Here is a 25,167-nt window from a genome sequence, read left to right as displayed (position 1 = left end):
TTTCATACTTTTTTTTTTTTTTTTGCCTCTGGCTTTTTTCTCTCTTGTATAATATGTATTTTTCCAAATGCTGTTTTTCCAAATGCTGCTTCCAACGGCATATTTTATTATACTGACAAGAACAGCAACACCTCTGTAGATTGTCCTACAGCAAAGGCATGACAGAATAAATGATTATAAATAAGTCATCTTACACAATTTCTGTGTTTCCAGTCTTTCAGTTCCTCTCTCCAAGGGGCAAGCGTCCTGGCAAGCTGCTGCCTCATATGGTATTTAAGACCCAAACCAGATACTGACAGAACAGATGTGATTGCTGACAAAACAGATGTGATTTGAATCCAAATCCCAAGGGTGTGATAGAATGGCCACTGGAAGACATCAAGCATTCCCATGTTGCTGGAATTTTGTTAAGTTTTGGGGGTTCAGATACTTATTCTACATGTTCAAACTTCTGCTGGAAGGGATTACTTTTTCTTAATCACAGAATTCTGATACTACATATGTCTTGTAGAAAGATACAAAGCAGCAGTTTGGATGGCTTAAACTCTCCATATCTCAGTTTCCTATGTATAAAAAGAGGAGTAAAAAAATTTATTTATTCTCCATTTTTTGGTGTAATTTATACTGACACTCTTTGGCACAGAAAGTTCAGTTGAAGGCTTTGCTACCACTTCAGATATATTCTCACAAAAAGCCACACAAGCTCACGATGGAGAGCAGCTCTTTGCTGCATCACATTGCCTTTATTTATGCACATATTCATGGCCTCTGCATCTGGAAGGATGTCTGACAACACGTGTCATCTGCAGGTCGTGTTCTGTGTTTGCAAGTCCCTATCTCACACTGCTCACAGGAGCTTTTGGTGCATGTGTTTAAGCTCAGGCCCCCCCAGCACACAGGGCTACATAAGGATGCAGCCCCATAGTGCACTTAGAGATGAATTCCCAAATGTCCAAGGGTAAAGGCAGTGCAAAAGATTAGCACATAGACCGAGGGAAGATGTGCAAGGAGAAAAGCCAGGGGATGGATAAGTCTGTAGTGGTGTTTTCTTATTAATTTATAAATCTTTTGGAGGTCAGTATTGCTATAGAGGTTTTTGAAAGTAAATATATCTATAAATATGGTTTTGTTTGTTTATACTATCTTATTAAAATGCTTAAAACTGAGGAAGGACTTACATAGTCTTACACAGTGTATATGGGTCTTGCCTACAAAGCTGAATGGTGAGACAGGTAATACCAGCACACCTGAGGACCTAGAGGCAGAAACTGGTAAGAGCAGAATGTTACTAGTTGTACAGTTCTTAAACTGTAATAATAATTATTTCAAAACTGAAATAATTCTGCAAGTAGATATATGTCTAATGTGTAATATTAACTGAATTATGTAGCTGATCAACAAGTAAAATCCAGGTTTTATTCTCTAAAAATAGAAATACTTCTACGGAAATATCGGATGGGAATGAAGGAAGCCAAAGATCATAAACTGAGACTTTCAGCTACTAGACAGCTACTCCCTGGGGGTTACTGCTATATGCCAGCGCTGTACAAAATAGTCCACTGCCTAAGTGGAAGGAAAGAAATGTCACAAATGTGGTATTCAACTGCAATTGTTATTATGGAGGTCAGAGTCCTTGGCTGATGGGAGAAATAGACCTCTCCAGAAGTGCCAGCAGTGTCTGATAAGGGAATGTATTAAATAAGCATCAATGACAAGTGTACTCATAGGGAAGCAAAAGTTTGGTCTTTTTTATTGCTGAAAAAAGTGGGTAATAATTATAAAAAAATAGGAGTTAGTCTCTTTGGAGCCATCTTTCCAACTGCTAAGATCTAAAAGTATTTTGGAGTATCTCTGAATTTTCAGAATTTCAAGCATTGTAGTAGAAACAATCATTCTTATTTTGAATAAACAGTTTATCACATGATGCTGTGGTAGCTGTTGTGTGGATTCTCTTCTCTGTTACCTGCTTGTCATCTCTGAAAAGAATGTCAACCAGGAGATGTGATGGCATGAAAGAAAGAAGGGCCAATTCTCTGAAATATGATTTGCACAGATGTGTTTCAGAAGGCCTTGCAGAGCAGTGCTACTCATGGAGGTGTGCGTCACGAGTCTTGTTCATCTCTGCTGATGGGACTTTACTAAAACCACTCTTGTTGGACCCTGTTTCAGGTGGGATTCCCTTTGTCCTCACTGGAGAGCTTTTCCAGCAGTCACAGAGGCCAGCTGCATTCATGATAGCTGGGACAGTCAACTGGCTCTGCAACTTCGCAGTGGGACTGCTCTTCCCCTTCATCCAGGTACTCGGCATCCCTGCCGACTGACATGCTGTGACATCACTGCTGCTGACAATTCCCTTGAGCTTTTGTAAACATGACCCAATCCAGGGGGCAGCCCCAGCTCATCCAGCAAATGGATGCTTCTGTGTGGTTTAATAGGTTTTTCTTCCAGAAGATGAGGAGTGACTGTTTTGGTAGCATTAGACCCTCTGCTCCAGCCCAGCTGGTTCTGCCACCTGCCTCCATGGCAGCTGGGCAGGGACAGAGAACAAGATCATGAATCCAGGAACATTTACTCAGAATACTTTCATTTAGGTAAATTTTTGGGTTTGGGGTTTTTTGTTTGTTTTTGGTTTTTTTGGGGGGGGGGTGTATTTTTTTGTTCTGTTTTTTGGGGTTTTTTAAAATTATCCGGACACATTTCTTCAAAACTGCAGTTTCTGCCTCCTGCACAAAACTGGGGATAACCCGAGTTCTGTGTAGCTGTCAGATTTGAATTAATGGAACTCATGACAATCCCTACTTGTTCTGCTAATGCTACCTGACAGATCATCTGGTGAAAATGCTTAAAAAGACCCTCAATAAATTCAGATTAAAAGGCAAACTGCATTTTATAATTTCCCACACACATATTAAAGCTTTCTGAGTGATTTAGTATGCATCCATATGAAGTTTGCTGTAGCCTTGGGGAATTTATCATTAGATGTCATAAAAATATCCAGTTGTATGATTAGAAAATTATCCAGTTTAGTTTTAATGAGGATAAATTTTATTTCCAGCTTGAAAGTTTTTGGGGGGGATTTTTTTCTTCTTTTAAAGAAAAGAGAAATAAAAAGAGAAAAAGCTTAGAGTTTGTACCTAAAGATGAAAGCAGTGTTACTCAAACTTTGATTTTTAAAGCTTTTTCACAAGATCAAATAGAATATCTCCTCTTTCCCAAGCTTTAACTTTTTTCCTATTTCAGTCAACCTTATTCTCAAAATTCAGTTTATGAGTCACCACTTTCCTCACATAGAGGCAATATCTTCTTAGCTCATTCTATAAACCTTAACCAGGAAAAAAATCTTTAAGGTACCTTCACAGGATGAATGCATAATCCTGCCTGTGTATTTGAATACTAACCTGATTGCTTGAGAAACAACAGCCACTTTTTTTGATCCTTGGTATGCTTCTACAAAATTATTCCAAACATTTGGGAAACAAATCTGTTAAGTTTAGGGTTACTAAAAAAATCAACCAGTAGTTAGTTTTCCAAATGTCACCAATTAACTAATTTGAATGACTAGATTTTTGCCCTTCAACCATCTGTAGATAAATGTAATCAAAGAGTGGCTTGAGTCATACATTAAAATATATGGATGAGATTGAAAATCTAGTATACAAATAAATTTTTGACAAAATTTAAAAAGAAATTGGATGTGGCTTCTCTTCCAGACCTCATCACTACCTATTTGAGGTGCTGAAATGTGAACAGGGTCATAGTAAATCAGAAATTAGAATGTATATATGTGGAAATGGGTGCAATGAGCTGAAGCAGGCACAGGGAAAAACAAACCAGCAGAAAAGTATAATCTAAAAGGCCAAAAACTTCTGGTGCAGTAGGATAGGCTTCTTGTGTTAAAGAAATACTCTTCATTCGTTTGCAGGGATAGACTTCAGCAATCCAGTGGTGTAGCAGGACCTTAAATTTCATGTCATCTAGAAAAAGTTTCTGTTTACTTTTTGTAATGTGTTGTGTAAATACAAAGAATTACTAAACATCAATAATTACCAAATAATTTCCCAACATGCTATTCTCACTACATGTTAATGCATTTTTATTTCATATTTCAAGTTGTGCTATTAGATTGTTATGAGGCACTTAAAGACTCCATGGTAAATTAGTGATACACTGTAGAAAACCATGGCAGATTTCTCCAGAAGTTTTCCGTCCTAATAATTTCTCTTTCTAGAAAACTGTGCAGAGTCTTTTGTTGATGTCGAAGTCACATTGTATATTCAGTACATATTCAATAAATATTTAAATTACTATGTATTTTATATTTTTAATTTTCAAGAACAGCTCATCTTTAGACTTTCCTCCTAATATAAAAGTTTCCAATAACTGGGGAATGCAGAGGAATCTCCCATTGTGATTAGGGAACTGCTATATGGAAAACTGATTTGACTCTTAACTGGGGTTTATATAAATAATCTGCTTGGACCTGTGATCCAGAAGGAGCTCAGTATCATATGGGATAAGGGTGCTAAAACCATGGAAGTCTTAGTTCAGATTGCCCATTAGTACTATGCCAAGACTTGTATATGTGTTTATTTTCCTCCTTTCAGAAACTAATTTATTTGTGCCTGTGAAGTAGTACTTCTGAGTCATTACACTGGTTTCTGGAGGCTCTCTTTTACTTCTACTTTATTTCTTCCTTGGTTTTACACCAGGGATTTCATTCTCAAGATTCATTTACTCAGCAAGATTGTCTTTTGTTTGTCCTTATTATTTCCTTACGGTGTGATAGCATCCCTTGACTTTTTCTATTGCTCAGCACAAGGACTTTAATAACAGGTGTGCACAGAAAGTTATGCATAGTCTCCCTGAGCCAAGGTGCTTCAAAGTTCTTCAAATACGTTGGATGTTTCATGTAATGACAGTGTCCCTGTGTTAGGGGAAATAGTTAAAGTTCCCCTCAAAGATAAGAAAATGAAATGTAGGTTATCAGAGGGTTAGACGTGCTTGTCTTAATTGGAAGCAACCCACTTCAGAGATACAATATAAGGATCTGCTACATTTTTATGAAGAGATAGTGTGTGTGTGTGAAGGTCGTGGTTGAAATTGCAGTTCATGTCTAAAAATGTCTCTATTTTTTACTTAGGAATTATGTTACATGAGCATAATTCAGTCCTTCTTCATTGTCCTACACTTTCAGCAGAACCTTAAATTATGTCTGGAACAGAAGGACAAAGGGGAAAGGACACAAGCTCTTATCCATTTGTTTCACTGCATTATATCAATTTGAAACAAAGTGAAGTCAAATGTCTACATGAATAACAGTTTTTCTGCTGATCAATTTTGTAAGACATTGAACCATTATCACTTGACCTCAGCACCTCAAAAGCCAATTTGACCCACATCTCATGACATTAATCTTCATGGCAACTTCCAAATGCAAGGAGTATTTGCTGGGAAGAGCCAAAAGTTTTGTTTTAAAAATATTAATGTGTTATGTTTGTTAAATTAATTCAGATTTCTTTCATTTGCTCATTTATTTTGCTGTACCTGCCCTAGAATATATGTTTTCCTGTTTCCAGTATCACAGCCCTGCTTAGAATTTAACTTTTGCTACAGGGTGTGTTAAGTCAGTAAGCGACCATTGTTAAATAGCACATAATGGTCCTCTCAACTACTTTTATATTCCTCCAGAACATGCTGTTCACAGCATGCAAGCTATTAGCAGGAAGACTGTTCTCAGCTAGATTGCTTCAAAAGTAGCAAATTGTGTGGTTTTTTAATTAAAACCAGAATTCTGGTCATTTCAATGCTAGGTTTTTTATTTCAGTTTACTTTTCAGCTTTAAAAAATGAGCTCTTTTTCTCACTCATTTTGGGCACTCAAAGTCAGTCCATGATGCTAAAAATTAAGTATTTTTTACTATTGAATTTAAAGGGAGATGGGGGAAATGCCTGTACATTCTCTCTAATGTGAATAGCAGCCCCTCACAAGCTGGGGATAGGTTTGTTCATCCCTTTGCTTAAGAAAATGTGGCAAAGCTGCACCTGCTTATTCACACATGTTGCTTATGCAGCTCTATTTCATCCTCAAAGTCAGCCCTGATTGCTTGCCATGGCTGGGATCTGATGTGGGGGAATTGCATGAGTATTCAACTTCAATTCTTTTTTGTGGTAATTGCATGTGTGTCTTAGGTAAATAATTTCTTTGGTTTTTTTTTTTTTTTTTTTTCCCCACAAATACAAAGCCTTGATCATCTGCAGAAAAGACAAAAATGAGTAATTCAGGATTCAGCTGGCCAGAATTTGCAGAAATGTTGTTTTTCAAATGGCCTCCTTAGAAAGCTGGTATTAAAAATAGAAGGTGATGCATTTTAAAGTTTATGCTTAACTATTAACTATATAGAAATAGCCCTAACCAGCATTGAAAAATCCAATGCAAATCCTGCTTTGGAGAGGTTTTATTAGTCTGCTGACCTAGTAGGTGCTTCCCTCAGGAGATTGCATCAATAAATGTGTCTGCTGTTCTTCTGCCCTCCCCATGGACCTGACAGGGCAGTGACCCTCAGTAACCCCAGAAAGCCTGGTCCTTCAAGGATGCTCAGTGTGCATCTGCCCTTGATATGGAATGGATATCTACCAGGAGACAGCACTGCTGCTATTTGGGGATCCACCTGAAGCTCTGCTCACCTTTGAACCTTGGGTGTTCCTGCAGGAGGTTTTGCTTAAGGAAATGCTGAGGGAAAACAGCTGCAAGGCACAGGCTGCTGTAGAGCTTTGTCCTGGCCTCCTTCTGACCTTTGGGTTTGTAATCCTGCAGGTGAAAGCCTGGCTTCAGGTATTACTGAGGAAACGTTCCCAGCTCTGGCAAGGCTGCCTGGGGGTGTGGGAGGAGGAGCAGCTTTGTTCTGAAAGGTGCACTGTGTTCTGAGCCTGAGCAGTTCGTGCAGGCAGGGTGGAGAGGGCAGCATGGGTGGAGGTGTGAAAAGAGCAGCATGGGTGGAGGTGCCAGAGGGACATGGATGGGGCTGCCCTGGAGCTTCCTGCATGCCCAGGGCCGCTGCTGCTGCTCCTGCTTGGAGCAGGGGGTGAGGCAGGAGCCTGTCCTCACGTGAGGAAATGCAGAGATACAGAAACCACACGCTTGCCTTGAATTTTTTCTCTATTTGCTTAGAACTTCCATTCAGAATTGATTTGCTTTTACTTCTTCCTCTGACATTCCCTTCCTCTTTTAGCTACCCCTTCCAACTGTTCAGAGGGGGTATGTTTTGCTAAATTGAATACTTGTATGCACCAGAAGAATCAAGCTTCTCTTCTGATGGATACGAGTATTCAAATTTTTGACCAGAGAGGCTTCTACTCCATTTAGCAGGTGAAATACTGTCACAAAGCATAGAAAAAGGATTTATCTTTTCAATTTTATTATATATATTGTCATTATTCTTGTATCATTGGCAGTGCACCTGTCAGTGAAGAATCTTGAGGCCATCCATGTCTGTAGGCTCAAATACCCAGAGCTGCAGAGAATCCGTGCTTTGTCACCAAAGACTTTAACTGAAGTTCTTCCTCAACTTTTTACTCCCACCCCAGCCCAGGATAAGCAATATTCTCTGGTTTTACTTCTACAGCAGCAGCAGCAGGCTCACCTCTAGCACCTTGGAAGGGGTAAAACAACAGAGAAACTACAGGTTAGTTATGAGACTGTGGTGATTACAAATAGTGAGGTACACAGGTTTCATGGACATAACATAAACAATATCCAATATAAATAAATTCAATAAAAGTACACATCTCATGGAACAAAGATCCTGTTTCCTTGCAGATCTGTCTGTTAGTACCTTTTCTGTAGTATCCATTGTTCAATATCTCAGCATTTACTGCACTTCACCACATTATTTCACCTTCTAGGTTCCCTGATGGGCACATCAGACATGTTTGGGCCAATCTATTGCATGTTCCATCCCTCAGATCTTTCCTCCAGCACCAGGCAGTTCAAAATACATCAGAAACAGACAAAAATTAATTAAACATCTAGGCTGAACTGTATCCCACCTATGTCCCACTAAAGGTTTTTACTGAGTTGGGATTTGTGATTTAACATTTTCCTCCCCCTTTACCCTGTATTTCTGTCTTACAACCTTTATCAGTCTGCAGTGCATATAGAGGGTTTCATGTTTATAATGAGTAATTTAATTAGTATGTGATGTTCTGTGTCAAATGCAGGTTTGGGTGATATAAATTGAACCCTGGATGACTTATGAAAGGTTTATGAATGAGGGGTTTCCTTTGCTGTGAGGGTAAATAATAACCAACTTTAAGAAAATATTATAACTGAAGAATGGCTGGTGATGAAAGGACTTTTTATGGTCACCCTGCAGTGTTCCTCCTGTCTGGGAATTATGGGCCTGTTGGAGAAATCCTGCAGGATGCAATAAACCCTACAAAACCCACTTGTAGGATTTATAACAAAATTTAATTTTTAACTTATTCTCTGTAAAACTTCAGTTGGAGGTCCTTGAGGGCTGCTTCCTCGAGGATTGTAGAAATTAAGAAGAGCATGATTATTACAAATAAATATAAATACATTAGGTAAAATAATTGCAAATAAAACATGCTCTCATGAGTGTTTAGTTCAATTAGAAGAGGTTTACTTAGATATGAATCAAAGATAATAAGCGCTAATTTATTTAGCTTATGGACAGCAAAGAAATCAAGAGGAATTAGAAAGGGGGCACAAAGTTGTGGCTGCACCACCAAAAAATATTTATTTTAATTTATTCTAATTGATTGCCATGTTTATTTATATGGGGTATTAAAGATTCACTTTCATCATGGAGAATATTTAATTCAGTGAAATTTAAAAAAGTGAGAAACATGATTCTGGGTAGAAATTCTGCCATTCAGCTGAAGAGCAATTACAAATGCAGAAGATCCAGATGTAAAATTTCAATTCTTAGCAAGACAGGATGATTTATGAGGCACTGCAAAATTTTTTTCGCCTGTCTACTATATCCTTTTGCTTCTGCCTCTGTATAAGCTATTTGTTCTATTAAGTTCTATCTGTTACATGCCAGAATATTTCCCCCCCTCCACGTTATCCATGCTGTTTGGCTTCTGATTGTCAGCTTGCTGAGGACTTCATGCTTCTAGGATTTAATGAAAAAGTATTGGTGATCTCTAGAGTCCATAAACAATATCAGAGAATGCACTTGCTGGCTTTTCCTGTTTCAGGCAGGATTGGAAGCACTGAACTAGGTAATGAATTATCCACAGAAACAAAGAACATTGTGACTAGGCAGGCTGGAAATCAGCCATGGTATTAAAAAGCAGCTGCAGGAAAGGGTTTGTTCCATTTTTTCTTTCTTGTTCCACGCAGGAATTAATGTTCTTCTTGCACACCACGCATGATGCATAATGAGCAAGTGAAACATAAAAATAGTGCCAAGAATTGCATACACCTTGAGCACCCAAAGCAGGGAGTTAAACCAGCCTGCAGTGTAGGACTGCTGTGACTAACGAGGCATGATGAGAGGCTGTTACAAAAATGTGTAAAATGAAGGTTACTGGCTCTGTCTTACTTGTTTCAGTTACATACCTTTAATGGCATCCATAAATATGTGTGTTGAGGAAGACAGGTCTGTTTCTTCTGTCCTGAGTGGCTTTCCCTGGGGTAACCTCAGCCTTGCAGCACCTGAGGTGATGTGTGAGGAGTTTGGCTCTCCTTGGGTTTGCTGTTCATGACCTCAGACAAGGCATCACAGAAATGTCACCTTATTTTTGGAGTTGGAGATTCTCCTTCCGGCTTAATTCAGCCTTGTTAATAAAAGAAATTAGAAAGATATGGGTACATAAGGTGTTTGAGAGTGTAAATTAATAGAGGAGGAAGGGAGGTTTCCGCAAATGCTGCAAGTGGCTTCTGTGGAGCCATAGTATCAAACCTGTTCCAAGTTCAACAAAGCTCAGATGGCAATATGGTATTTATCAAATGTTTTTCACAACTGTACTGCTGAAAGGTAACTGGTAGCTTCTAAATGATCCAATAATCACCAGGAAAGAAATAGTTATGTTTCAGTGAACTACAACTCCTCCTGGCTGGTGGGAGCCTTTATAATCAATTTATAAATGAACTTCTTTACACCTACTCTCTTTGGTTTTACAGTGAACTAAAATCCATAATATTCAAATATGATCTGTACTTTGCATTCCCTTAACTAACTCTTACACTTTCTAGCATGAAAAGAAATGCATTTTAGGACTTTTTTTCCTGCTGTGAACTCCCCTAACTGTAAGAGTGATAACAAATGTGTGCTATTTGGGGTTTTTCCTCATTTATTTTGCAAATCTCAAAGCCTGTAACTGCTGTGATGAAGATGCCCCTGGCTATGGCAGTTTCTCCATGGGTTTGTAGAGGTGCACAGCACTGCTGAGGCGTGCCTCAGTTCCTGTAGCTGGGACTGGGATGTGGTGTGCAGAACCACCCAGTGAAACATCTGCCCCATTTCCAGGAACCCCAGGCAGTGTCAGGCTCAGCTGAGCACAGTGCAGGATTCCTGCTCTCCCCTGCTCTCCCCAGCTCAGTCTGGTGTCTCCCAGCGCTGCCCAGATTGCAGCTCTGTGTGCCTGTGCCAGGAACCTGCTTTGCTGTCGACAGGCACAGGCAGTGTTGGAAGAACCAAAATTTCATGCATTTTTTTGAACATCTCAGCACTCCAACTAGCAATGAATGCCAGTAATGTACTTGGTTTAAAATTGCTCCATACTCCCCATTTTTTCTTTCAAACCATTCCTGCCTTTCTTCTGAATTTTTTTCTCCTTTGTAATGGCCATCTCCTCTGTTTTCTATTCACAGGCTGGTTTGCAGACCTACTGCTTCCTAGTGTTTGCTGGCGTCTGCTTTGCAGGAGCAGCCTACCTGTTTTTTGTCCTGCCTGAAACAAAAAATAAGACATTTCATGAGATCAGCCAAGCATTTGCCAAAAGGAATAAAGTAACTTTAGAAATGCAAGAGATGAACCACTACCCCGGGGAGAGGAAACCAAGTGAAGAACAAGAATCAAACTTCACATCTCCAGTGGACAATGGGGAAACCATAAAAGGGATTGTGTAAACCCAGCGTGTTCTTTCAGGGGATGGGGGAGAGAGTGCTCTTTTTATTTATAGCAGTGCACAACTTGTATATTTTACGAAGATCATGAAATGCTTCTCCTTTGAAAATGTTCTAAGTGAGTATGGGTGAACTCATTAGCAGCTGGGGTAACAGTTGAGACAATGAGGGGTGGAGGAGAGGCAATTGATAAATTAAATGAGATGGAGTTTCCTTGGCACCTGTGAAGCAGGTGAGTGGTGAGTGGGATGGGGAATGTAGACTTGGAGATGTGAAGTGGCAGTGGGGAGCCAGGTGTTGAGCAGCAGCTGGCTGAGCACCCCTGTGTGCTCACAGGGAGGTGGGCATGCTCTCTGCAGGAGGAGGAGGCAGAGGCAAGGGAAGAGATCCCAGTGGGGACTGCTGAGAAGCAGCAGACTGCTGGAATGGCACCAGAATGAATTTCTCCATGTTTCCCAAGATGTCATTCAAGCTCCCCACGAGATCTGACATGGCACTTCCCTGACCTCCCATTCCTTTTCTAGCTATTTTGACTTTCAGCTGCATTGTTTGAACATCTCCCACCTTCCCACAAATGGCAGCTCTGGGTCCTGATGAGTTTCCTTGTCTCACTTGCAAATTCTGATTCACTAGTAATCGAGTTTGTAAAAATCGTGCTCAACAAGAGTTGTCTCTAGTTTCTGGGTTTGCTGGCACTGCATTTCTCTGAATATATATATTTACATAATTTTAATTTTTAAACTTAAAAGGTTTAATATAAAGGAAAACTAAACCTCATGGGGAAGTGAGAGAACTCTGATGGTATGTGTAGGGCATAGTATTGAAACAAAAATTCAAACATGAAGTGTTCCAAGGGTTAGGGTTTTTTAATTTTTTTGTTTGTTTGTTTATTGCTTTTCTTTTCAAATTCCTTTTAAAACAAGTCTTAGGAGCCCAAATTTCCCTGAGACCTGACAATTTAGTTCTCAATACTAGATGTCTGCATAGGAATTTAGACCCCTATTTCTTAAACACTAATTTTTATTTGGGCATTAGATTCTGAACCACCAGGCCTACCTCTTATTACCAAGTTTCTAAGCTATCTAAAGCTTTGTAAAACTGCTTGATTTCATGAGAGAAAGACTCAGCAGGCTCTCAGTGGTTCAGTCACCAATTAATGGGATTTTTTTTCTTAATGAACATCATCTTTACAGTTTGTAATTTTGATAACAGTTTTTCTTGATCCCTCTAGGTACCTGGATGTTGATGTAAAAAGAATTTTTAAATTAAATAGCTGTTTTATATGGAAAGTCAGTAAGTCTTTGAGCTGCTCTCAGTTAGAAGTAAGACACAAGAAGAAAGTGCAGCATGTAGGTAGAGTCAACTGCTTCCACAAGTTATATTTACTAATCTAGAAATTCATTAATTTGGAGCATTTTTGCAAGAAAATTTGCATATACATTCATATATGTATGCATACATTAATATATATGTATATACATTCCAAGCATAGATGCATATTAATATTCAGTGGCTTAATATTAGTGCCTTTAAGGTAAAAGAGGGTAGATAGAGATTGGATATTATGAAGAAATTCTTTTCTGTGAGGGTGATGAGGTACTGGAGCAGGTTGCCCAAAGAAACTGTGGCTGCCCCATCCCTGGAATTGTTCAAGTCCAGATTGGATGGGGCTTTGAGCAATCTGGTCTAGTGGAAGGTGTCCTTGCCCATGGTGGGGGATTGGAACAAGATGATCTTTAAGGTGCCTTCCAACCCAGGCTATTCTATGATTCTGTGATTTATATTCATGTATATACACACACAGTGGATAATTATTTTCTGGTATCTGCAGGGGGAGGGGGGGGGGTTGTTTGTATTTCTCCAAGTAATAAGCTCATTTTTGTTTTGTTCTACACTGTAAATTACACTGTAAATTATAATCAGAGATCCTAATGTTCAGCTGTTACTACTAATTTATGCATATAGTTTTATACTGTGATTTATTTGTATATGGCATATTTACCACAGACATTGTAAGCTGACCTAATAGGGCAATTTCATTACTAGGTAATTTACAAAAAATTGATGGGTGCTTTTATGCCAGACTTTATGGAGTTTTTTTCCACTGGGATAGAAGTACAGCAGTAAGAAAATTAAATATATGTGAGAAAGAGAATTGAGAATGAAAAATAAAAAAATTATGGGTTTGGTGCTACTATTAAGAAAGAGAGCAAAGTGGGATTATTCCAACAGACAGTCATAAATGGAAGTTAATCAAATACTGTGGAGAAAACTGTACAAAAATATTGTTGTAATAACCACTTTTAAAATTATATATACAGCAAATGAAAGTACTACCTTTCAGTGCCTTTAGTTCCCTATTCCAAGGGTTACATGAGGCTTGCAAGGTGAGTGGTTATGTAAACACTGAGTGTGAATGCCAGCCCTCAAGAAAATGTTATGAAAAATTTCTTCCTTTTTTGCCTTCAGGGCAAGACTGGCAAATTCAGACCTTCTCCTTCAGACTGGGAATTACTTTACTTTGTAGTTAGGGCTACTAACATGGTATGATAAGATGTGCTTTGAGCCATGGTGGAAAATTGGAAACCAATATTATTAGATTGAGCAGAATTTAGCACTTAGTGCTGTTCATCAGCATACATTATAGACACTGTTGAAAATGTTACCACTGGATAACTTCAATTAAATATCATGCTGACCTGATACAGCAGTTGTATCAGAAATCAGGACTTCTGCAACAAGATAAAATCATCTTACATTTGCCTACAGTTGCATTTGGAGCCCAGCTCTGAATGCATAGGTAGAGATGTCTCATAGAATTTCCTGTCACAGCTCGGGGGCCCTGTACAGCATTAGCAGCAAGGGGTCATGTTTTCATTTCTGCAATCCCATTTGCCCTCTCCTGTCCTGCCTGAGATGGGCACACACTTTCTGTGTGGCTGCAAAGAGCTGCTACAGACTGAGCACGGTGTGGGACGGGGGTTCCACATCTCACCTGATTTTTCTTGCCATCCAATGGTCAAAGCAATTCCAGGCCAAGCTAGTGCTCTGTTCACTAGCCAGGGAAGTGTCCTCTGCCTTGGGCTGTGGGAGCTGTGCCAGTACTTCATTAACTTTCTCATCTCTGACCCTAATGAGTGTGTTGTTCTTGAAGTTGTTCCATACAGTTTTTTTCCATTGTTACGCTGCTATAATTTTTCCAGCAAGGACAGGACCACATGGAAAATATCAGCAACTTACAGTTTATTTTTTCTTGTTGAATGTATCTAATTGTCGATAGCCTGTGTGTTTGTCAGCAAGTGTTGTGTGGTGCCACATTCCCTTTTCCTGTCTCACACTGGGGTGAGGTACTGTGAGGTCGTGTTTGTATGGGTACCCAAGTCTGTGTGATCAACTATGTCCATGCACAGTGATTGAAAAGTAAACCTTTGGAATAAAATTGAAATTATGTGGATTTTGTTCTGGGTAAATCTGAACCTCCCCATGTGCACATGTTTCAATTCCCTGGGGTTTTGTATGTCCCAGCACAAGGCTGTTCAGTCCTGTATCTGGAGGAGCCAAGTCATTGTGAACTCCGCAGTTGGGTGGTTGGGAATTATGGGAAGAAAATGGCCCCTGAAGCATTTTTTGTAGCATATTTTATTTTGAAGTATTATTTATATTTTAATTCTCAAATCAGATTCCACACTTCATTCTTTCATATGTTTATACTGGGCTTCAGAAATAAAAATGCAGACAACGATGTGAGGAAAATTATTAAAACTGGCTAGTGGTAGTAATAACTGCTTATAAGAATTGTTAAAACTGGTGAGGCTTTTTGCAGAAAGTTGTCATTAGCAATGGATGAATTTGAGTTGCTACAGCTCTACTTTTTGATGAGAAATTCAGTCAAGTGACTATTTCTGCTACAAGGATATGCAAAAACTGAAATCTGAAAGATGTATAAAAGGTTGAATTTCATACTTCAGGTTTTGAAGCCAATTTTTGCTCCACAAGGATCTGCTTTCTAGTGGGGGAAGATGTGAGTAATAATCCATATGGGATAATTTTCATCTTCAGAGTAAAATCTTAAAAAGTAAAAAAAAAGTGAAAAAAATATCCACTCCAAAATCAACTCTTTGAAATTTGCTTTCTTTCATTTGACTATTTTTATGTGCTTTTCCTTAAAGACTTCACCATATAAACTACTGGAGCTCACATCACTTCACACAGCAGGAAGAACAAATCCAAGTACAGCATTCTTAGGAAATGCCTGTGGACTTTCAGTCTAACTCTAGTAAACAGAGTTCAGATAAAATCTAAAACCTGAAACATGCAGGCCCAAACTGAAGTAGGTTGGTTAAGGTGAACATTTGTGCAGTTAAAACATTCAGGTTTGACTCCATACTTAATTCTCTTTACAAGTAATTTTATTTGAAAGTGAGACCTATGGAAAGGTGAATTTCTTGGGCTTGGACTCCTAATCAAATTATCACAGCCCAGTAAGCAATCATGAATAACCTGAGTCACTGGAGCCTCCCCCTTGCAGGCTAAGTTGCATTAACCTTGCTTTTGCCATGACCCAAGACAAACATGGGCAGTGGATAATTGAGCTGGTTTTTGATATGTTCCTGCTAAAGCTTCACTACAGTTAAACTCTTTTAAACTTGGATTTTGACTTTTAAAAAAAAATACACAAGAAAAGCTTTCAGGAGACATTTACACAGTGAATGGTGAAGTCAACAGTAAACTTCTCCAGTGATTTCAATTCCACAAGTGTAGCCAAGAAAGACACACTATATGTACAGGAATGCTAAGTTTGGCATGTTTTTATCTGCTTTAGATAGCAAACCAGTGGCTTGTTTTCTCAGTCTAGGAAAATAATGGCATAATTCAGAGGCTGCAAAAGCACCCATCTGAGGCGTTTTTTCTGAATTTGGGAGCAGAGGCTTGGTTGGTTGGTTGGTTGGTTGGTTGGTTGAGGTTTTTTTAAGAGATCACTTTCAGTCTGGCTCATACACCAAAGCAGAGTACCAAGAATGAGGCTGCTGGAGTTGTTGGTTGTCTTAAGATTATTCCCAAAAGGTATAAAGACAAATATGACCCTGTCAGACCCTTGAAACACAATCCATTAAGAGCATGATCTTGCAAATGTAGGAGGTAATTTGTCTGCTGCTGTGTAAGGTACCATGCAGAGACATTGATTTTTGTTTCATTTTCTCTTGGTCCTCTCAGTTAAAAAAGTCAGTCAAGCTAAATGAAATGCTCATCTCTACATTTGTTCCACCTTTTGTTTCTGACTTGTTCCACCCAATTATATAAAAACTTTTACAGTTCACGCTTGAAAATCAGAAAGCAATAGTTACTTAGGAAAAGCAAACATGCCAAAGATTACAAAAGTGATAAATACAATTTTCTCTACAGGCTGGCATTTTCAAAGATGAATTCAAGATTTAATCCCTTAAATCCAAATTTCATATAATTTCATGTCTTTGTATTAAATTCTACTGTCCATGTATATGTGTATATATAGAGACACTTTTATGTTATCCCATGGAAAAAGTTCAGCAGCTTTATTTCCTGTACATAAAATAAATTGGACCATTTGGATACTATATCAAGTTGTGAACTGGACAGGTGAGACACTCTGGGATTCAGACACTTGCATTTACAAACTTAGCCAAAGTTTGCATCATCTAAGGTTTGGAAAAGTTGCCTAGCAAGGCTGTCTCTTTTTGGCCAGCCTTGGACTTTTCATTTTTCACTTTTCTAGACTGCTAGGGAGAGACTATGATGCTAATTCGCTTAAATTTATTTTGAGGCATCAAAGGAAAACATCAAAACTCTTTTCATCCAGCTAGACTGAAGACCCCCAAGAAGCAGCACGTATTAGAACAGTCCTCAGGCTAAATATACTTTTCCAGGATCTGGTGATGCAGTTTGTACACCAGAATCACAGCCTTTCAGTGGGGAGGCCTCACTGCCACCCCTCCCTTCTTTTCTCTCCTCTATCCCCACCTTCCCCTGACATGGGCTGTGCTTTGCCTCTAGGTGTGCCAGCACATCTTTAGAAACAGCATTTTCATCAACTGAAAGAATTAGAAAAGCTGATGCTTCTCTGGACCACCATTCAGGCAGGCATGCTGTCACAATTCTTACAGGTTGCAGTGAGCATTATTTCCTGACTCAGACTATCACAGAAGTGGGGAAACCACAGCACCACCCAAAAAATACATAAAGAGGCAGAAAGGAGGGCTCACCTCTCAGTGGGATGAAAGGGGTGCAACCATGGCTCTCCTGCAGACAGGTACAGCTGCACTTTTAAACTTCTTTTATGGACTTTAAATAGACCATGAGCAATGCAACCACAAGGAAGGTGGAAGAAACTCAGGAGTTTGTGACTGGGCAGCTGCTGACAGATGAAATCTGTGTCTGAGAAATCATCCGAGTGGCTTAGGCATTGCTGCTGTGGATTTAATCAGTATGAAACATGTAGATGGGCATCTGTGGTATCACTCTGAGATCACAGTAAAAGCACTGCTCACTTTGCAATAGTAATCAAAGAAAACAAAAGGCCAAAGGGACAACAGTGGAGATCACAAGAAAAATCTAATATTACAAATTAAGTTTTCTAATGGAATATCAGTTAAGAATAAACATGGCCAAGAAAAACAGGATGCAAGACAGATGGCTTATTTTTTGGTACATGACACCTATTCAATGAGCAATTAAAAATTAATTTAAAGGTAATAGAAAAGTTCAGAAATACATAACCAAAGCTGTAGAATTCATTAGCACAAATTAGAATTAATGAATTTTTATAGGAGTAGATATTTAAATTAATGATAACTTTCATATTTAGGTTAGGCGCTAGGAATAAAGAACAGCTGTAGCTAATAACAGCTAAGAAATTTCTCTAGGGAGCTGAATTGCCTATAATTGGCCATTAGATCACACTTCCATCTTCTTTTCAGATGTACAGATAAATTATGGACACAAGCCGATGCTTTTCTGGACCACCATTCAGGCATGCTGTCACAATTCTTACAGGTTGCAGGGAGCAGTGTTTACTGACCATAGAAGTGGGGAAACCCCAGCACTACCCAAAAAATAAATAAGACTTGAGGAAGGTGGGGATAGAGGAGGGAAAAAAGGGAGGGGTGGCAATGGGGCCTCCCCACTGAAAGGCTGAGAGATTGTGGTGTACAAAATGCATCTCTAGATCCCAGAAGAGTATATTTAGCTTGGGCCAGCCTGAGCACTATGCTAATACATGCTGCTTCTTGAGGATCTTCAATGTAAATTGTTCTCTAGTTGAATGAAAACAGTTTTGATGTTTTCCTTTGATGCCTCAAAATAAATTTAAGCAAATTAGCATATAAGTCTCACATTGTTTCAGAAAAACCCAAAACCCAAGCCTCAAGTTGTTTCCACACAAGGAAGCGTTCATATTAAATTTGAATTATGCCTAGTGATAACCATTGGGAGATTGTGTTCTGAACGTTTTCAACTCTTTTAAAAGCTTTGCTACATTTTATTAACTCAGATTTTTCACAGCTGTTACTTGATAGAAGTTTCAACCTCTTCTCATTGTTCACAGCCTTGGCTAATCAGCATGAGAAATGAATGTTAGTAAGACAAAAAAAAATATTCTAACAATTCAGCAAGAGTAGGAGGAGAATCAGCATGTCTGGCAAGCTTGTGTGTTCACTATGAACCAGGACAGCTGGCTCTGATTACTTAAAATTGTAAAAACTTAATCAGTAGGTTTTCTAAATATTCTCAAACTATTTACTAAATAGGGTCAGCTTTGTACTCCAAAGTACTGCCTTGAAGAGCTGGAGTCCAAATGGAGTAGGTGACGTTGGCACTCAGGATGTGGGTGGTGCTGAAGAGATGATCACTCTGGAATTCAAAATTGTTCTCAGCTCTAAGACAATTTTTGGTTTAAATTTAGAAGTGACAGAATATTGTAACACATCATACATGCTTTCACTGTCATTAAGTTACTCAATACTACTTAAAAATCAGATTTTGAAGGCAAAGACATTTCTTTTATCTTTCAAATGAAAGACATTGACAATGCTTTCTTCTGTACACAATATTAGATCATGGGCATTTATGATGGCCACTTTTGATCAGTTATACCATGAAGAGCTTCACTAGGTGAAAAGTAGAAAACTTTTTCCAGCTCCAGTAGATAATGCAATGTCTTTTAGGCCGCTCAGACTTCAGAATCAAAAGAAAAATGCCAAAATAGTCAAATATTAAAGCCACTGCCTCTGGAGCCCCACACCGTAGCTCTTAGAGAGGTTTTACCTTTAAATATTGCAGGTGGGATCTGAGGTAGGCAATGCTTGGCATTTTACCCTTCCCTGTCATCACAGGCCAGGATTTCAGAAACCTTTACACAGCACTGAATATTCACATAAATACTTTTGGTGGTGAGAAAATGATTGATAAGCAACACAAATGAGAGCTGAGTCTGAGTCATAAGGTTAAAAACTAGCAGGACTGAGTCCTTGTTCAGTAAACAGCATTTATTACCAATCTCTCCAGTCTGTGGTCCTAAAGATTTATTGTGGAGCTAAGCAGGGTATGACTGCTCCCTCCTAAGAGTGAAATCAAAATCATCTCTACAAGTTTCTTTTTGCATTGAGAATATGCTCAGTAGGAATTATTACAATGGCCAGATTTGCCCTGGGTGTTTATCTGTAATATTTCATCTGACCTACATGCACAACTCGACCAGCTCAGGCTCTGCCCTCCTTACAGCTGGCTGGGTTTGGCCAAGCTCCTACACAGTGTCACTGCTGGCAGCAGGTCACAGCAGGTCACAGATCCACCCCCTCCCTCAGCCTGGCAGCAGTGCTTGGTTTAGTCCTTTCACAGTCACTTAAAGGACAAAAATCTTACCATTTATTGAGATGATACATGGTAAATGCCTAATCTGCTTCTATGACATTTTATGCTTCATATTTATGAAACTCAATAGTTGCTTTGTTCTGTAATTTTTGGTGTTATCTTTATTTGTATATGTGTTTTTCAAGGCAAAAAATCCCACCCTTGCCTCTTCCCGAGATTTAGAAACATGAGGGATCAGATTCTCTTGCAAAAGAAAACAAAACAAAAAAATCTTTCACAGTATTTATTTAATAAATCATCAAATAACATTTTCACAGCCCCCTTCAAAATCTATGTTTTTGTCATCTGGACAATAGTGAAGGGGCTATCACAGAAAAAGGAAGAAGAGCAAATGTCATACAAGTTCACAGAGGTGCTGAAGCTCTGGCTGCTGCTGTCCTGGAAGGAGCCAGCTCACCTGCAGGGCAGCCCTGGGGATGGGAGGCTCCTACCACACACCTGAGGGAGCAGCACCACTCCCCATGGCTGCATTCTGCTTATCTTTCCAACAGCTTCTCCGGCAAAAAGCAAATTCTGAAGGGCTTGTGAGAAGCAGAAATAGCAGCTAAAGGGCAGGCTCTGCCCAGCCGGGCTCTGCCAGCTGACCCCTCAACCTAAGCTGCATCCTTGGCACATTAGATCGAGCACACAGCAAAAGTGCCTGCAAACATTTCTAGCCCAAGGAAAAATCCCTGCTTGGAAAAAAATCATGCGTAACGCGCAAAAGTTGGGTTTTCTTCAGGTATGACAGACCAGTGCCAATGGCACTGCAGTCATGGCCAGTTTGGTTAGACCTCACTGTGATTTGGTGGAGCAACTAGAGTTCTGTCACTGTGGTGAATAATGACTCTGCATCAGATGCATCCCAGAGCAAAACAGAAGGAAAAACTACGAGTAGACAGCCAGATATTAGTCAGTTATTCCTTGTATACATTCAGCAGAGTATGAAGAATGCTCACAGACTTTATATATCTCTTCTGTCATGATGGTAGTTGATCTTCTAAAATAATGATGTTCAGATAATTGCTCTTTCCAAATGTTTCTTCTGAAATAAAATCAAATAATAGTTATGCACAGAGAAACAAGCACCTCAGACCCAAGGGGAGTCTTGTTTATGGGTCAACAGTGCAGCTATGTGATTCATTCCCAAAATTACATGTGCAGAGATCTTTTTATTCAAAACATTCAAGGGAATGTATAAAAAAATATCCTTTCATTTTAATAATTGTATTCAGTTAGTAAATGCATTCCCAGAATAATGGAAATCATATGCAGCATAGGGAAATAATTATATATGTATTTTCATGCAGAGTTATTTATATTTAGATTATTTTATACATACACACACACACAAAAATACATATAAAATACAGCTTTATGTGCTGTAAAATATTAAACATTTTTTTCTATTTCTAATGGCAGTAGTTCAGTAAGCTGTATCTCCTTGCATCATGTATGTCTTTACTAAATTGCTCAAACTGAAGCACTTCTCCAGACCAGTTCACAGATTTATAAATTATTTATGTATCTGTCAAGAATTTAGTGATTTGCTCTCTTTAGTTAGAAAGGAGAAGTTCTAGAAATCATCACTGGAATAGTTCTAGTCCTTCAAACAGAAATACAACTGGGTACAATTAGTGAATGTACATGGTTCAGAATTAGTGAAGAGGGATTCCAGGTCCCTGCTGCTTTGGCTTTTTCTACATTCACGACCAGTTATTGATGCAAAATTTATAATATCTGTGTAATTCTGTGAGAGCTGTCTGTGCAAATCCAGGGGCAAATAACAATAGCAAATAACAACAGGCAAATCATAGTTCTTGCAGAACTTAGAGCAGCTTAAAAAGCCACTGAAACTAAGTTTTTGTGAGTTATTTTCAGTCAAGTCCTACACAGAGCATATTCAGAAATTCTCACACAGCTTAACTAGCAGCTTTGAATGCCTCATGAATTTTTATGATCTTGTTAATACTGAAATAGTGGAGTCCTTTCTATATTGCTTAGTTTATGTTGGCAGTAGAATGGGGAGTTATATTAATCTATTGAAGCCTGCATCTTTTTATGTACTCCAGCAAAATGTATGTAGAAAATAACATGCGTAGTTCAGAGGTTTTTGGGGCTTGACAGCTAAAGCCTGGGTTTATACATGACAAGATGGCTCAGGTACAGTAAAACATTTTTTAATTTAACCTCCCAAGCAAAATCCACTGTTTTTGCACAAACTGGAACTGTTCTCCTTGTTTGAGTTTGCCAAACAACTTTAGAGCTGCTCAGTGGGTGCCCTCACCCTGCCTGACCAGGTCAAAATCCTGGCTTCTGATGAGTGTTTTCAGGGCACTGCTAAGGTTACAGAGGGGGAAAATCACATTATTCAGCCTACATGTTGACTCAAAATGACACCAAAACATTGAGAACACCCTTTTTTCTAGTCTCAGCTGCTTCTTTTAAGCACAATTCCTACAGCACCTTCACTCCCCACAAAGTGCCAGCCCACTCCTCATACTACCCATCAATTCCACTTTCTGCCTTCTACCAGCTTGTCCTCTACTAGTGCAAACAGCATTTTACAGGCTTTTGATGAGGATTGTGATTTACACATTTTCACTCCCCCTTCAAGCCCACCACCAGTGTGGTTGAGCCCAGGGCTCATAAGGAGCTGCAGTTCACAAACCAAAGCTGCAGTTCAGCCCTGCAGGTCACAAAGCTGCACTGATGGGAAATGAAACCAATCCACAGAATCCAACAGTTCTGGAATCATTTAGGCTGGAAGTCCTACTCTTGACCCAGCAGTGTCAGGTTCAACACTAAACCTGGAACATCTACATGTCTTTTAAATACCCCCAGGGGTGATGACTCTGCCACCTCCCTGACAACCCCTTGGAAGTGGCTGCCCAGGGAAGAGGCTGAGTCTCACCTCAGAGATTTTGAGGAAGAAGGTTTTGTGGTGCTGACAGACATCAGCCTCTGAAGAATGAAAGAACCAGGGCTCAGTATAAAGAAATCTACAACACAGAGAAAAGCCACATACAGAAGAGCTTGCTGCAGAAATGGAAGATATAATCTGTGCTCTTGCTGGATTCCTCAAGAACCAGTGGGGTTCAGTTGCAATTTCTTTTTTTTTTTATACCAGCAAGGTCAGCATGATGGTAGAGTAGATGTCTGTGGGAGCTGGGGAAGGTTTTTGTCTGGTGGTGCTAAGGAATAAATTGCTCAAAGGTGACTTCGTTGCAATTAATCCCTCTCTAACAAGGCATTAGGTTACGTCCATGGTTCTCCCATGGCCTTTTGCAGCAGTTTTCTGTTGCTCACAGGTTCAAACTTCTGGATTAAATCATTGGCAACCTGATACAAGGCAAGATAAAATCTTTATCACAAAAAGACTATGAACAGCCAGAAATCACATAGTGAGCAGAAATGCAATGACAATTTCTCTTACTCTATAGGTGCCCTGAATCGCCCAGCCCTGGCTGGGAGTGAGAAATTTGCAGGCACAGGTGTTTCTAACTCCATGTGGAATAATCTGTGCTCCAGCTCTCTTCATCCTTTTCTCTTTTTCCACACTATAATCAAAGCCTTTCAGTGCAATTTTCTTAGCTGACAGAAAACAAGAGATAATTGTTGAATCTTTGAGTGACTTCACCCAGAAAGGCCTCTCTCCCATTAATCCATATATTTTCGTCTCCAGCAGAACCATGCTGTACAGATGAGAGGGTTTTTATTTGCTCAGAACTCATTTCACCCTGAATTTTTTTACAGTGCAGCAGAGAAAAAGCCATAGTCATACTGAGTGTATCACTTTTGGATAATAGCTCTGCAAAATGGGGCTGCCTTCTCTCATCCATACATTATGCACAGAGCCAGGGCTTAACTGCGCTCCCCCCTGGCTGATGGAAAAAGAGCAAAAAAGGAAATCAATAGGAATGGGAAAAAGTTTTAGTTAACATCTAAAATTCAAAATGCTACATGTAATAGTCTCTAGTGATCACATCTGAGCATCACAATATAGAAATGCCACAACACTCAGTTACACTGTGTTTTAAAGCCATGTGGCAAAAAAATAAAGTTGCTGCTAAATAGTTTTATTCTCTTGGCTCAACTTTAGTGGAAGCAGTGATTTGTGTTGATGTTCTGGAGCAGGAGATTCCAGTTTGTGTCATCTGGATGGAACCAGTGGGTGGTGTAAATGTGCTCTCCATTAAGGCAATGTTAAATGAAAAAGCTCTACCAAAACCCATTGAAAACTTCCCAGGTGCCTTGCTGGGCATTGGAACTTGGGAGGCACAAATTTATCTTCTCAAAGGAGTCACAAGAATATGCACTCAGACATGTTGAAAATAAACAGAAAATGGAGTGTCTTCAATATATACTCCAATTTCCCAACATCTGCTCCACAATAAACATACACGGCACAGTTGCTGAACATTAGTCCTTTCATCAGCAGAGGTAATTAACTTTGAATAGCTGACTATCAATTTCCAGTTGTTACATAATGCTTTACCTTAAATAGCTCTCTTGGAAGAGACACACCCCATGAAGTGCATCTTAAGGATCACCTTTCAATGTGATCATGGTCACCACGTCAGCCTCGGGGTGAGCTGTGCCCCATGACTCCCCCAGCACCTCCTCAGGTGGCTCTGTGGCGATGGCTTACAACACCACACAACAAGCACTGAAGTTCTGCTGCTGCAAGAGCTGCTGCAGCAGTAAAGGGTGAAATGTGCCTGCAGGGAGGCTGGGAACACTCAGGAGCCCACCTGCAGATGCTGCTGCTCCTCCCCTGAGAGCAGAGCCCCGGGACCCCGAGGAGCTGCTCCATCTCCCCCCGGCTGCCCAGGGTCATTGTGTCCCATCACAGAGGGCATCTGGAGGCACAGGGACATCTGATGGGTTTTCCCCTTGTAAAGATGAGCCTGAAAGGAGGCAGGGAAGCTGGCCATGCCTACCACAGCCAGAGTGCTTCTGAGCAGCAGAATAAAAGCAAAAGCAGCGCAGACTGCAGGGGCAGCAGTGCTTGAGGCAGAGAGGACTCGGCTGGCTCTGGCCCCACTCTTAACTGGGAGCACAGCACCGCTACAGGACACCCCTCCAAACCTCTATCATCCCCAGCTTACTTTTTGTCATGTTAATTCCACCATAATCATCTCTCAGGCTCTACAAGTCCCTGATGCAGATATATTATTATATGTT

At 39.7% G+C, this 25,167-nt stretch overlaps 1 protein-coding gene across 1 annotated transcript in view; it reads left to right on the top strand.

Moving 5' to 3' along the window:
• The window catches only part of SLC2A9 (solute carrier family 2 member 9), a 76,189-nt gene extending 63,297 nt beyond the window's left edge, over positions 1–12,892 (top strand). Inside the window, exons 11-12 of the mRNA XM_058804340.1 lie at positions 2,170–2,297; positions 10,843–12,892. Of these exons, the coding sequence (XP_058660323.1) occupies positions 2,170–2,297; positions 10,843–11,100 (386 nt within the window). The 3' untranslated portion in view covers positions 11,101–12,892. The remainder of the gene's footprint in view (positions 1–2,169; positions 2,298–10,842) is intronic.
• The last annotated feature ends 12,275 nt before the right edge of the window (positions 12,893–25,167 follow it).

The sequence above is a fragment of the Ammospiza caudacuta genome, chromosome 4 (genome assembly GCF_027887145.1).
Source record: "Ammospiza caudacuta isolate bAmmCau1 chromosome 4, bAmmCau1.pri, whole genome shotgun sequence".
Lineage (NCBI taxonomy): Eukaryota > Metazoa > Chordata > Aves > Passeriformes > Passerellidae > Ammospiza > Ammospiza caudacuta.
Note: the sequence above shows the minus strand (reverse complement) of the source record. Positions and strands in the feature narration are given on the sequence as shown.